At 35.9% G+C, this 15,132-nt stretch overlaps 2 protein-coding genes across 2 annotated transcripts; both read left to right on the top strand.

The window, feature by feature from the left end:
- The first annotated feature begins 5,275 nt into the window (after nt 1–5,275).
- On the top strand, nt 5,276–7,675 carry LOC103956875 (WRKY transcription factor 23-like). The gene is made up of 4 exons (XM_009368927.3): nt 5,276–5,965; nt 6,186–6,329; nt 6,510–7,146; nt 7,368–7,675. Exons 1-3 carry the CDS (start codon nt 5,517–5,519, stop codon nt 6,958–6,960), a joined length of 1,044 nt encoding a protein of 347 aa, XP_009367202.2. The 5' UTR covers nt 5,276–5,516; the 3' UTR covers nt 6,961–7,146; nt 7,368–7,675.
- A 2,414-nt stretch (nt 7,676–10,089) lies between these two features.
- On the top strand, nt 10,090–14,614 carry LOC103956874. Its single transcript, XM_009368926.3, has 6 exons — nt 10,090–10,245; nt 10,642–10,963; nt 11,202–11,649; nt 12,035–12,333; nt 12,554–12,921; nt 14,138–14,614. The coding sequence occupies exons 2-5, from the start codon at nt 10,661–10,663 to the stop codon at nt 12,896–12,898; spliced, it is 1,395 nt and encodes a 464-aa protein (XP_009367201.2). The 5' UTR covers nt 10,090–10,245; nt 10,642–10,660; the 3' UTR covers nt 12,899–12,921; nt 14,138–14,614.
- Nucleotides 14,615–15,132: the final 518 nt, after the last annotated feature.

Below are 15,132 nucleotides of genomic sequence, written 5' to 3'. Positions count from 1 at the left end.
CCACAAGTTCACCAAAGCACACAATTCAGATCTTTAAAATTTGATCTAACGGTTAAAGTTATTATAATTTTTAAAATGGATCCTTATTTGTAGTTATTAAGTCAAATTTCAAAGGCCCGGATTGTATACCTTGGTGGACTTGATGGAAATGATCCTCTCCAGATCCTTTCCCTTAAGATTTGATCTCCAAAAAAATCACAGCCATTAGGAAAACCAAACCAAATAAACTTGGAGCGCTAATTAAGTTTTTCTCTTTTTCTTTAGGTTGGTGTTATCTCCTAGACATTTTTTGTTAATTTATGTCATTTGATTATTTTTTTTAATTTATTACTAGCATATGAGCACACACAAAATGTGTGAGAATTTTTTTATTTTTGTTTTTGAAATAGAAGAAGAGAGAGGAAGAGAGTGACAGAGAATGTGAGAGTGAAAGGTTTATTTTTTATTTTTTAATTAGAGATATGTTAGGATTACATGTAGGTGAGGCTTTGAAGAAAAAAAAGCAAAATTTGGTTGTGTGAAATTACATTTCTACCCCATATTTCTTATTCATATTCTGTTTTAATTAAAGGGTTAAACTGGTAATTTCATAAGGTTTTGGTTAACAATGAGTATTTTATAAATTAGTAGAGATATCTTATAACTAAAAATTAAGACAGAGTGTTGAAGATGAAAAGGAGTGGGTTAATACACCACCTTCTCTTTATTCTTTCTATATTTGTGCTTAGTGGCAAAGCCAATTATTCTCGGGGGTAGGGCGAACTTATATGCGTGCAAGGTTAAAGAAAAATGGCAACAAGCGAATCTTTTTATATAGTAACGTTTCCATAATTAATCAATACAAATAAATTATAGTTGTTGTCGGCAATGTTTCATGTCATGAAAAAGTCGCATAATAGGCTCATTATCTTTAAAAGCAAATACATCACTCTCAATGTAAATAATCATGTTATCACTTAACCATTGATCTCCTATTTTGTTACGCAATGATGTTTTCACAATCTTCATAGCAGAAAAAGCTCTCTCCATCGAAACGGCTACAACCGGTAACACCAAAGCCAATGTAAAAAGTTTATACACTAACATATAGCTTTCACACCTCCCGGTTCATTTTGTGAGATTTAGGTTAACAAGGTTCATTTTGGAGGTAGTATCTACGAATTGCTTCGCGATAATTGGAGAAAGATTTAAGCACTTTTTCTTATAGTATCGTTCCATGACGTAACTGTATAACGAAAGAAAAAAAATATCTTAGACTCTTAATCCTAGAGTAGACTATAGGGTAATATCTAATCCAATCACGAATTAATTAATCAATACTAACAATCATATGAATAATCAAGAATTCAATTTTTATTCTAAACCACAATTAAAATTTGAGTAAGTTGATTAGGGTTTATAGCGGTTACTGCAATCAATTTTTATTACTAGACCATGTGTGATTCAAGTTCCTATAATATATATAATGTATGAATCATCTTTTATGTACTTCAAAAAAAATTCAATAATCATAGTATTCATATGAATAATCTATAATCGATAACCGTAAATTTAAAAAGGTGGCGTCTGGAGTTTGGTGGCCAATGGAACAGGGCTTTCTTGTGTTCAATTTTGGGATTTGAGACAATTTTGAAAATTAAAATCTGGGAATAAAGGTGGGGGGATGGGATTTGTAATTTATGGGCAAGGGTGGGGGTAATAATTGAAACATGTGGGAGGATTGGGATGGGGACCAATGGTCCCTCCCTCTTTAATTTTTTTTTTATTTGATTAATGCAAAACAACGTCGTTTACCAAACAAAAATTAATTTTTTTTACCAGGGCCAAAACAACGTTGTTTTGCCCTAGATTTAAAAATTACAAAAAAAAAAAAAAAAAAAAAACCTGCAAGCTCACAGTTCTCAGATTCGAACCAGGAACCACCATGGTTCCCAGATTCTGGCCGAAACAGAGGGGTTCAAGCCTCACTTCTGCCTTTGTTTTCCAGCGAGAGGAGGGGCGACCGTCCCCCTTCGCTTCTATGTAGCTTCGCCACTGTTTGTACTTTGTTTTCTTACATACATAACCGTGGTTCAAAATTACATCTAACTTTCAACAAAGAAATTTAAACTCAACAATCTAGTAGTCAAGCCTTCTAATATGTATTGACAATGCTCTACTGTATTAGTATTGGATAATAATTAGAGATTTTTCCGTATGCTCAAAACACACGTCATATATAATTACAAAAGTAAAAAAATATATGAAAAAGATAATAAAAACCCCTTCTTGCATTTATAACATAAGACTTACTATCTAGTTTTTCGGACACGTTAAAAAGTGTGTCGATAACAACATCAATCGTACAAGAAACTTGAGCAAGTAAGATTTATAAACTAAAGAATAATAATAGGAGGGGTTGCAATGATGGCTTCTTGGAATATCATAGCTCACATAAAAGCATTATGACCTCAGCATGCATATATATGCTTGAGTGTATCCAGTTTAATATGATATTATTATCGGGATCGATGCATCAACACCCACAGCCTTTTGTTAAGAAAGCATAGGAGAGGACAATCATATATACAAAAGACTAAGATGTTCAATGATTTTGTTCTTTTTGCATTTGGCATGCATGAATGGCGCTCAATAAAATCAAAAGAACAAGAAAGTGATCAAAATATTGTGAACATTTTATTTAAAATATAAGAATTATCTACCATATATTGATAGCAAATTGATTTTCTTATTATGTAGCTTCGGTGTTAAATGAGATACGTTGTACTTTTATCTCTTTCGAGTCAAATAATACGTCAAACAAAGCCGGCAACTAATAGAATATTCGTAGAAATTCGAACTCAGATTGAGAGTACGTACTAAACTATCTCTTACTCGAAATATATTAATAAGAATATGAAGTGATTATTGTTTTACCAAGAAACAGGCCCTTTATGCAAAGGGATTTCCAATTTTTTTTTTCAAAAAATGGGGATTATGTGTGGGGCCTACTCCACATCGAACCGTTTATTTTTTAAGTCTCGATTCATAAATCATTTTTGCAAAAATATAATTCAATCCAAAACTATTTGTCTATTTAATAATCAAGATAAATTATTTCTTATATAACAAAGTATTTGTTAATTTCTTTGAACTTAATTAGATGTCTTAAACATTCCTGATTTGGCTAATATTTTACAAGGATGATCTATAAAGTGTAACTTGAAAAATAGACGGTTCGAATTGTTAAACTTTGATATTGTGTGATCTCCACAACTAATTCTTATTTTTATAAAAATATGAAAATTCCTTCCCTTAAAGGTTTCATACCAAAAAAAAGTTGGAAACAGCATAATTAGAGCATGCAAATTCAGTCGGCGTTACACAGAAATTGTGTCAGCATGTTATCTTTGTGTCTGTCGTGTGTTCGTGTGCGTAGTACGCCACACGTGCACGGGTGAACTTTGCCCTGCACAAACACAATTTTCACCACCAAAAGAGAAGAGAGAAGACGATTGTTTCCTTGGCATTTTCATCTCTTCTCTCTTTATTTTTTCTTTACTCCTGTAGGTATTTTTTTTTTTTTATCTCTATTCGGTGCAAGATCAAAGTAGGGTTTTTATCACCGACTATATCTAAAGGAATATAATACACTTATACATTTTAAGAAAACACGATTTCACACCTTAAAAAAGTTGATACTCTTATCGTATGGTATATAAATTTGGTTACGTCCTACATGATTTCCACCTAAAGTTCATCCTGTTCATTGATTTTATTTGCGATAAGGATTATGGATATTATTTTTGGTTTAGTAGATACTCTCTTAATTATTCTGATGTTATTGTTGAACAATGTAATCTCATATTGAAAATTAAATTAAACAAAATATAATTTATATTGAATAGTTCACTTATAATTGCATTAATGTCTGTTCATGGTAAACTCAATATTTGTTGGGTCGTGTAAATGAATATCAATGTGATTAGTTATGCGCTCCTAGTCCGATTGATCTCAAAACCTAGACTATTACCAAAAAAATTCCTAATTTTAGCATTCCGAATCAGTTAAAGAGGTCGTCCGCCTACTATAGAGCATCTCTAAGGAGGTATGCAGTTGGGTAGCAAAGTTAAATTTGTTATGTCATGTAGGAAAAACGCATCTCTAACGGAGGTAGCAACCCAATTAGTATACAATGTCAGTTACTACTTCTTCAAGTTAGCAAATTGGTTCCCCAATATGTTTTATTCAAGAATATTATTTTGTAAAGAGTTAAAAAATTTGGAGCCCAAAAGATAAAATAAGTTAAAGATAATAGTATTTTAAAGTGAATGATAAAATTTGAAGAGTTGTTGAATAATGGATTGAATGATAAATTTTAAGAATAGGATAAAAGTGCCAAATGAATTAGCAAATGACACTTTTTTTTTAAAAAAAAAAAGCTAATTCTTTTAGAGATGATCTGTGTGAGTCTTTGTGCCCACAAAACAGTGGACTGACGATGATCTCTTAAAAAAGAAAAACAAAGAACTTAGCCGTAGTGTTTCAATAAGTGTGGGAATTTCTGTATAATATTAACACTACCGTTTTGCTGCGATAGTGAAGTGTGAAACTCTCACTCTGTGTATCTAAGTATCTCTCTCTTATCTCCAAATAAAGTAATATATGTTATGAAGTCCATCCCGTAATTATTATTCTAGTTAATTAATTTATTCTTCGTGGACATAACATATCATCCATCATATGTACTTCACCTGCAACACCAATTACAAAAGGCCACTACATTCCCATTAATTAATTCTCCTGCATTTCATAATATGGTTTTGCTTTGACTATATTTCAATGGATAATGCTTGGGACATTAAAATTTTAAATTAAATTTGATAAACTAAATGATATCAACGTTGATGGTTAGATTATTATTTAAGTATTAATTAACATGAATATCTTTTATTAGTGACATATCGTTTAATTTGTAAATTTAGTTTAAAAATTTGGTCTCCCAAACTAAATTTAATTAAGTCGATAAGGATTACAATTATCAAATAATCAAAAGCTCACTAAGAAGAAGCTTGGTTCACATTCATGTAGTCTGTGTAGCCGTAAGAAGCTAACGCGTAACGAAACCCTCTTCACACTACAAAAATAAAAAATAAATAAATAAACTGGTTAAACGGTCAAAGGCCCAAGTATGAAAGCGTCGCCCGGTTTGTCGGAACCATGCAATGCATTCAATTTTTTTGTTGCCACTGCAAAATCTGTCTTTCTCTGTACAAAACCCTGCACCTCCAATTGCCGGTCAATGTTTGAGGCCAACCCAAAACTCTTTCACTCTCTCACTCTCCCACAATCCTACCCCCAAAACTCTCTCCTCTTTCTCTTCCAAATATCTTATAAACCATATCTCAGACCTACCCTAATCTCTCTCTCTCTCTCTCTCTCTCTCAGACAAACAAAGCCCAGTTTCTCTCTCTTACTCTCTTTCTATCTAGGATTTGAAGAAGTATAGATAGTAGCGTGTGTACTGAGAGTGAGCTATGAATGTGAAGAAGGATGTGGTGAAGAGGGAGGACAACATTAATAGCAACCATATGAATGGGGGAGGAGGAGGAGGTGGACTTACCACATCACCATTTGCAGGCATGTTTGATTTCTGTGAAGGAGAAAAGAGTTCATCTTTAGGGTTTATGGAACTTTTGGGGGTTGGGGTTGGACAGGACTATTGTCCCACTTCCCTATTTGATTATCTGCCTCAGACACCATCGACAGTCCTGCCTTCATTAGCTTCCACAATGGGAGGAAAAGATCAGTTATCTACTGACTACTCCTCTTTGAATCAGCAGCCTACAACACCAAACTATTCGTCGATATCGTCGGAATCAAGCGAGGCAGTGAACGAAGAACACACTGATCATAAGGCTGCTACAGACCAAGAGCAAAATAATGAAGAAGAAGAACATGACGAGCAACAAAAGACCAAGAAAGAGTGAGTTTTTTACTTTTTAATTATTTTCTTGCTTTTCTTTGCTTTAAATTTGTGTTTGAGAGATAACCCATTTCGTAACAGATCAAGATAGAGATGGGTTTTCTGGGAAATTGAAATTTTTGGGATTTTGGGTAAAAGGGTAAGTCAAATTAATAAAAAGCCTTGTGAAAGGTGAGATATTAATGCATTTGTAATTTCTTGTGTTGGGATCGGAGAAAAGGTTGAAAGCAAAGAAGGCGAGTCGGAAAAGGCAGAGAGAACCCAGATTTGCATTCATGACAAAGAGCGAAGTTGATCATCTGGAAGATGGCTACAGATGGAGAAAGTACGGCCAAAAAGCTGTCAAAAATAGCCCCTTTCCAAGGTACTAAAACTTCAGAGCCAAATTAATCACTTCCATTTGAATTTCTGCATTGTTGGTTTGAATGTATCGAAACCAGGAGATTAATTTAATAATGGGTTTTCAATCAGAATCTCAATTATATATATATGTATTGCATAATTAAATTTTGGTGATGTGATGAAATGATAATATGTTTTGTAGGAGTTACTATCGGTGCACAAGTGCATCATGTAATGTGAAGAAGCGAGTGGAGCGATCTTTCGACGATCCGAGCATTGTTGTAACTACTTATGAAGGACAACACACTCATCGCAGCCCACTTCTGCCTCGCCCGACTCTCCCTGCAGCTTCTGCTTTTCCAGCTAATAACTTTGCCATGCCATTAATCCCCACAAGAACCCTATTTACTCATGACTATCAACAAGTGCAACCATTTGCAGATAGCAACTCCTCTTCGCCTTCATCGGCACCAATTAATTTTGGTGATTATTATGTGAATGGCTCTTCATTGTGTCTTACAAATGCTACTAGTACCGCTGGCTTTCTTCATCCCGAAAGGTGGTTTTGCTCCCCGGCAACCGGTTCTGCTTTGTTAGCTGACCATGGCCTTCTTCAAGACATAGTCCCCTCTCATATGCTGAAGCAAGAGTAGAAGATATATGCCCTTATATATATATATATGATCATCATCAGATAGTGAGATCATTCCAATCCATCAGTGCTACTTAATTATGTGCTAATTTGGTTTACTTACTGACTTTCTGTGTTAAGATGGTGATCCAGATGATGGTTATGTTATGTAACATGGATGGAACATAGACTTTTGAATCCAATGCAGGTAGCTAGATTTTCTTTCTGTTTCTTTTACCTCTTTTTATTTTGATTTTTTTTTTCCCGTATTTTTCCCTTTTGGGGGTTTGTGTGGAAGAGCCTAAAAGAGGAGAAAGAGAGGTGAGGAGGAGGATGATTATGGTAAATAGAGAAAAATGGGGGGTTGTTTATTTAGTTCGATCGTCTGACGTCTTGTTTGTCCTTATATCTTTGTTTTTCTTGTTGAAGGAATGTGCATTGATTTGATTTGGATACTAGTCAGCACTGCGGGCAGTCATGATCTGAGGGTTAGGATTTTGGACGGTCGCCAGACTCTCCACACCTACTTCTTTTTCTCTTTTTGGTCGACTTCTTGTTTCTCCGTATAACAAATTTCACTCCTTTTTTAGCCATTTGCACTTGAAACTGCGTATTTAACAAGTTTAATGAAGTTACAGCAGAAGTGTAAACATGAATATAGCTTACATTGATTAAAACGAATGTACCCTCTCTCATGCACCTAATAATTCCAAGTTAGGGAACTGTTATTATTAGCACTTCAAAAATTTTATTTTACACTCATCACAATTGTATTTTTCTTTCTAATTATAAAAAACTTTAAATGTAAAATGAAAATTTTAAAGTGTCATAACAATTCACTTCAAGTTATTTTAAAATAAAATATCGTTTTAATTAAGGAAAAAACCTTTTCTCAAGAGAATTCCCATAAAAGCGTTATTCTAGAGAAAGGGAATTCACTTAAAATGCCCTCTTTTGTTGTATGCCAACAAATCTCACCCTCCACATTCGATTCATTGAATTTGAATAATAATGAGATTGGAGATGTGGATTTCGACCCTCTTTGCAGTGATATTATAGATATTAACAAGTACCGTCGCATTGTTTTCATATTCACTTTATTTACTTATTGGAATAAAGAACATCGAATTATAAATACCGTCAAACAAATTATTACTGATTTAACGAGTCCTCGTTCTCTGTATTATCATCTTTAAACATACCTGTAAAGGGAATTCTCCAAATATCTCTTCTTTAGTTGGTGGAAAATCTAAATCCAATTGGCATCGAGAGAGAATTGGTTGGATAGTATTTGGTACATTTCTCCACCACTTGGTTCTTTCTTTTTCCTTTTTGGTAAAATGGGTGGGAACCGAACAAAGGCGCTTGGTTTGGGTAGAATCTTCAAAAAGTTCAGCAAACACAAGATAAATAACAAACATGTTGAGTGGATGATCAACTTCACATCATATGGGCGGTGAGCGCCAAAGATAAACTTTCTAATTGGGAATAATTACTTCAGATTATATGTAAAATAATTGGTCTATGGTACAAATTTCGGGCAAGGATAGAGATCCTCTTCGGATCTCACTGTCCGGAGCTCAAGAAACTAGTAATCCGAATTGCTTAAATTGAATTCGACGGTATTTATTAAATCATTTTGCTCACCCATCTCATACAAAACAAGGATCCTGATATCTTTTTCTCTCTTGAACAGTCAGAATTCCTATAAACCAAGGGCCTTATGCTCTGGATGTGAGGTCTAAAGAGGATTGGTGGGACACCTGAATCCTGATGGTTTCGTGCCTCTCCAGCTTCACAACTTCTCTGCACCACACTAAAATGGTGGAGTCGCGCAAATGGAAATATAAGTAGCCGTATCTTGTATATAGATATGGTGAATTGTTGAATATTACGCCTCCAAATCCCCTCACCTTCTCGTCCAGTCTCACACTTTTATTTTTGTAAACACAACATATTGATGTGATTTAATTGTAACCATTCAAATAAAAAAAAGATTGCAAAAGAATAGGATTGAAAGAACTCAACACAAAATATTGACGTGACTTAATCGTAACTGTTCAAGTAATAAATGTGAAGAAAGTTGAAATTCCACCATAAAACTAATTGACAATATGGAGCAGTAGCCCAACCTCTTATAAGCTCATGCAAGGTCTCTCTTCACATCAATGTTGGACTCATTCTCAATACGCCCCCTCACATGTGACGAATTTTCAATCTTAATACGTGGATAACACAACTCGGGTGACATGGAGCACGTGTGACCATTGGACTTCATACATGTGACAACTGGCTCTAATACCATAAAAAAAGTTGAGTTTTCATCATAAAACCAATTAGTAATATGGGGTACTCTTATAAGCCCATACAAGGTTCATTTTCATATTAATGTAGAACTCATTCTCAACAAAATGACGAGAAGGTGTTTGTTTGGCCTTGGAATGGAATTAGCAGCAAGTCATATTGTAAGGTGTTTGTTTGGCCTTGGAATGGAATTAGCAGCAAGTCATATTGTAAGGTGATGCTTTACAGGTTGGTGATGCTTTGCAGGTGACCCAAAGCTCTCGGAAGTCCGCAGGGTGGTTCTTCCGCCTTTGATTTGCTTGTTGAAGACATTAAAACTAGCCTAAGCTTGTCATGTTCATACATACGTAATGTAAGGACACATAGAACGCTGAAGCTTGCCTTTATTTCCAATTTTACCAGTTATTGGTTTGATGAGGCTCGAAGTTGCTCCAAAATGTTCTCCTTAAAAAATTGTAGTGATGAATAAAACTACTATTGTTTCTTATTAAAAACAATGAAAAAAAAAAGAACAGCTGAAAAAAAGAGAATTGTATGCTGTATAAAACAGAAATATAATTTGAAAATATGTAAACATGTGTATACTGTTATTTAATAATACGATCTAGTGATATTCCTCTTTACTTGTAAATGAGAGGTCTTAAGTTCGATTTTCGTCAAAGATGAATTCGAACCATATTATTACTAACATAGTGTGAGATTAAACTCATTCTCTACCCTTGAGGGTAGATAATGTTTGTTAAAAATAAAAAAAAAAAAAAAAAAAAACGTGTATACTGACCACGCATAAACTTTTTTTTTTTTTTTTTTTGTGTCAAAACAATCATTTGTTTTTGTGGTGTGGATAAATATTGTAAAAAAGACAGAAAAGAAAATTCAGCAGGCGGTAAGTGGGTAATAAAAACCCAGCCCTAGCCCAGGCCTTCTTAGCTAAAGCTTTAGGCTTTCTCCTCGTCGACGTCCTAAAACCTCTGCTTGCGGCTCCACTATCTTCACTCTCCAGGTAACTATTCCGTACACCAAATCTAATTCAATTTTTATGTAAATTTTTTCATGCATTTAATCGTCGGCCCCTAATTTGCCCTTTTATGTTTATTGTACAATCAAGTAATCGATTTATTTATGTATTTATTTTTGTTATAATTTCAATTTTCATGGGGATTTTCTACTCAAAGTAGCAGATCCTGATATCAATTTTTAATCTTGATTGTTGCTTTTGTTTATAAATTTCTGCAAGTGTTTTGCTTAGTAATTAGTGAACTTAATCTTATTGGGATTTGGGTTTTCGTAGAAATTCAATATCGATAAGGCTTAAAGTTATGTTCTTTACCCTTTTCTGTGTAATTTGTTGGCTGTAGAAGATATTGATGAGGTTTGGTTTGTGTTGTGGAATGTTTAGAATTCATAAGGTTGAAATAATGGAAACGAGACCAGACCCGGATATCGATGACGACTTTAGCGAGCTATACAAGGAGTACACTGGCCCTCCTGGGTCAAATGCCGCTAACACACAAGATAGGGCAAAACCAAACAAAAGGTCTCCTGCCGGGTCTGATGAGGAAGAGGAATCTCGCGACCCCAATGCCGTCCCGACCGACTTTACTAGCCGAGAAGCTAAGGTGTGGGAGGCCAAGTCAAAAGCAACTGAGAGGAATTGGAAGAAGAGGAAGGAAGAAGAAATGATTTGCAAAATCTGTGGGGAACCTGGCCACTTTACTCAGGTAAAACTTTAGTGCTTCATTTGCTTCTAGTTTCTTCTAATATCTGGCCACCTTTATGCAAAATCACATACACATACGCAAACGCATTCCTTTTTTGTTTTTCAATTGCTTATACTACAAAGTGTTTTTCAATTGCTAATATAACCTCATAGCATGTTTAGACTTTTTAGTTCTTCTATCTCAGGGTGTTACTTTTTCTTTATGATAACATGTTCTGATGCATTTTGGTAATTCCTAGGGTTGCCCATCTACCCTCGGTGCAAGTCGCAAGTCTCAAGATTTCTTTGAAAGGGTACCTGCTAGAGAAAAGCATGTAAGGTCCCTTTTCACTGAGAGAGTGATAAACAGGATTGAAAACGATATTGGATGCAATATTAAGATGGACGAGAAATTTATCATTGTCAGTGGCAAGGACAGGTTAGTATTAAGAAAGGGTGTGGATGCTGTGCACAAAATGATTAGAGAGGAAGGCGAACAAACAGAGGGTTCTGGTTCTCGAGTGACTAGATCAAGGTCACCTGAGCGAAGTCCTGTTGGTGCGCGTTTACAACGTTCTGAATCCCAAAGGTCTCATTCTGGTCCCCGAAACGGGTCACATTTTCAACAAAGGTTCCACAGGCAAGAGAAATTTGTTGAAGACCGAATACGTCAGGATATGCAGAAAATTTCCAGGGTTTCTCCGCAAGGTAGGGACAGCATAGGATATGTTTACGATGTATATAGGGAGCTGTTAAGTCATGTTCATAGCTCGTTAGGTTCGTATACAATTTTCTACCTGCTGTCTGTAAAATCTTTCCAATTTATCAAAGAATCGGGTTGTTGCTTATCATTTGTTTGCAGCAAGAGGTAAGTTCCTATCTTCAAGAATTGTGTGTAGAGTTCTGAAGTAGCTTTCACGGTTGGGTCTGAATTGATCGGGTTGTTTCCGAAATGAAATCATTTACTGAAAGCTATCCAGAAATTTTGCCTCAGATGGTTTCTCTCTGAAAATAAGATATTATGTTGAATTAAAGCTGCCATCTGTGTTAGCATCTTGAATCAAGTGCTTAACATACTCTTCATTTCATGAAGCTTATGGTAATGTCGGAGCTAGAGGTCGACCAAGTCATTCAAACTCTCCAGCTCGTGCCCCTTATATGAGAAACTCATATAATTCATATGATGGTCATAATCGGAGCATGGCTGCTTATAGAAATGATGGATGGAATTCTGATAAAGAAGGATCTGATATGCAATCCGGTCGTCAGTTTGATTACTCTGCCACCTCTCAGACATTAGAAGAATTAGAATTGGCGTACAAAAGAGAGGCAACGGAACTTGGAAGAATTCGTGACAAGGAAGAAGATGAAGAAAATTACGGACATCGTGAGGTATTGACTACCTTACAACTCTGGGAACAAATAAAACGAGAAACACTTTTATGTCTTTTATTCTTGCTGGAAGTGATAACTGGTCTATTGACCCATCCTATAACTCTTAACATGTATATCTCTACCCTGCCTGTTTTCTTGCCAATCGTAATTGTTTTAAAAAGACTTGAACTCTTGGTACAAATTTCTTGTTGCTGACTTTTTATTATATGGATAAAAGGCGATTAGGGATATAAGAGAGAACCACATGAAGAAATTGGCTACCCTGAGGGGCATGCATGCAAAGCAGTGGGAGGACTTTCTTCAACTTGATGCCCAGAAACGTCAACAACAGGCTAATCAGCAGATGTCGACTTCAGGTTTTGGTGGTTATAAATCACACAATTATTCTGAATACGACAGCTCCTCGGCCAATCCTCAGTATTCCGGGGCTAATTTAGCCATGGATTCAAGGAGCAGGTACCCCAACCCTATGGAAAACTATCCTTCAAGGCCTCATGACAATTTTGGTGAGTTTCAGCGTCAGAGGCAAGAGGATTATGGGAGAGGTTACAATCGATACTGAATGGGAATCTGCAATTACATTTGGTGAGTAGTCTTACTCTTCAGGCAAATTAACAAGGATTTAATTGTTACCTTTATGGCTTGTCCTCAAAATTGAATATCCAATGCTCCTATAGGGTGCTTCTTCAGGATGCAGAAGTGAAATTTTATTAGGGTGCTTTTAGCAACCACATAGAATGTTTTTATGCAAATCCGTGGGTGTTGATTGGGTAGGGAGCGCAGATGTTGGCATTGTTAACATGGTGTTGCAGATTATTGTTTGCTTATTTAGCGCTAGCTTAAATTCCACTTGGAAAAAATTCCAGGGTCAAGTAGCAGTAAGCACAGGAGAGCACCAAATCTAGGTCGCATTACGGTCTACTGTTTTACATCGACATCATTCATATCAGGACATGATCGATCTAAAATACTTCCTCCTGCACATAAACATTCTGGTGTTTGTGACCAGTAACTTTATATTATACTTTCCGTTGGTTAGTTAAGTCTATTATATTTGATATCAAACCACGTCGTCAATGAGCGAAATGGGGCAAACCTCGCTTGGCTTTCTTGTAGATCAAGGAATATCTTCCTTCTTGTCCTAGGGCATTGGTGTATAAATAGTATCATTTGGTGGTCCGGATTGGATGGAACTATGTGTTTCGGATTGGAATAGCTTCCATTCTTTGATCTGGTACTGATATCACTCTTCAATTTTCTTCGTCTACTAGAATACACATTTCTGGGTTTTGGGATTAAGGGAAATATAACCAAGTCACTCATAAAGCTCAACTCAATCCCTATCGACAAGGTTGGAGCTCATTCAAACTTGGGAGTAGGCTCCAAGTTACGTGTAGATCAATCAAAACAACCCTTGTCTTCAATGAGCTTGGATATTTTGGGTAATGAAGATATGCGAACCTGAAAGGAAGCTCACTGATGCACCCTTGGTGGTGGTTCGATCTCCCTTCCCTCATAACATTTAACAATTTAACCCACTGACGGTATCGCTTCTTAAAAGAATATATATTTCCCCCAGAGACTGCATCCAATCTCTCTGAGGATCAAACACAACCGTGTACTTTGTAATATACCTTTGTTTAATGTGAAAACATCAAACGCACCCTCGTGGTGGACATAGCCGAATTAAGCGTGAACTATGTGTATTGTTGTGTTCACTTATTTACTGCTCTAATTCAATCTCTGCATCCAATCGTAGTGTTCACTTATTTGCAGACTTTGATCGGACATTCTTTTACAGGACATTGTATTGTTGCTTGTGAGATGAAAGGACTGATTCAGCAGACTCGTTTGGACGCTGCTCGTAATTCAGCAAGTGTGGTTTTCGACGGCTGGGGTAGTTATGATCTCAATTAAAACCAGACTAAGCACGCGACGGCGAATATTTATGCTTACTTCAATATCGGGGACAAGTCGTCGGGCGGATTGGGAAACGGTTTCCTTTTTGGCTAAGTGAAACTTGGGATACTATGTCATTTGAACAACCTTGTTTGATCCCATTTTTAAGTTATTTTTCAACAAAATCTGTGATCTTGCAATGAATTTGTCAAATAATAATTTGCTCAGCTCCTGGAGGCAGTTGCCTTGCAATCTGCAGAGCACGCTGCCTTAATGCAGCCGTTGAATTTTTATTACTTGTAACAATCTCTGACTGTAGAGTGGATTCTCCCTTTTCAAGTTCAAGTTCAATGGCATTGTGAATCACTGGCTCGATACCGATGTTAGACCCGTTCGAACTTTCACTCGTATTGATAAGAACAATTGCTATTACTCAAGAACCAGAATACAATCAATATCTTCAACATACTTTGCTCCGTACAAAGGCAAAGCATATAAACTGTTGCAGGCTACAGATCAAACTACCTTCGTAGCAAATACCACAAAACCAATAAAGTGTCCAATAGGATTCTCTCCGGATCCGCATATAAACTGTTGCAGGCTATAGATCAAACTACCTTCGTAGCAAATACCACAAAACCAATAAAGTGTCCAACAGGATTCTCTCTGGATCCGTTTGGTGAGGATTCGTGAATCATGTCCGTTCATCGTACAGCGTGTAGTCAGTTTTTATCAAGTACTGTTTGTTTTCAATTTTAAATAAAAATATTTAAAATAATTTCTAACTGCACGATGTACGATGAATGGACATGATTGACGGATTCCCGGAATTCTCACAAAGAGAATCCGGATTCTTAAAGCGTTATCACAAATGATGACATGGCATGTGACGTGGCA

The sequence above is a fragment of a genome, unplaced genomic scaffold, assembly GCF_019419815.1.
Source record: "Pyrus x bretschneideri cultivar Hongxiangsu unplaced genomic scaffold, Pyrus_bretschneideri_v1 Contig71, whole genome shotgun sequence".
Lineage (NCBI taxonomy): Eukaryota > Viridiplantae > Streptophyta > Magnoliopsida > Rosales > Rosaceae > Pyrus > Pyrus x bretschneideri.
Note: the sequence above shows the minus strand (reverse complement) of the source record. Positions and strands in the feature narration are given on the sequence as shown.

Bases quoted from the DNA above. Each gene is read 5' to 3' on its own strand.
- LOC103956875 (XM_009368927.3), top strand. From the start codon at position 5,517: ATGAATGTGAAGAAGGATGTGGTGAAGAGGGAGGACAACATTAATAGC. The intron at 5,966-6,185 runs GTGAGTTTTTTA...ATCGGAGAAAAG, and splicing joins CAACAAAAGACCAAGAAAGA to GTTGAAAGCAAAGAAGGCGA. The intron at 6,330-6,509 runs GTACTAAAACTT...TATGTTTTGTAG, and splicing joins AAAAATAGCCCCTTTCCAAG to GAGTTACTATCGGTGCACAA.
- LOC103956874 (XM_009368926.3), top strand. From the start codon at position 10,661: ATGGAAACGAGACCAGACCCGGATATCGATGACGACTTTAGCGAGCTA. The intron at 10,964-11,201 runs GTAAAACTTTAG...GGTAATTCCTAG, and splicing joins AACCTGGCCACTTTACTCAG to GGTTGCCCATCTACCCTCGG. The intron at 12,334-12,553 runs GTATTGACTACC...TATGGATAAAAG, and splicing joins AAAATTACGGACATCGTGAG to GCGATTAGGGATATAAGAGA.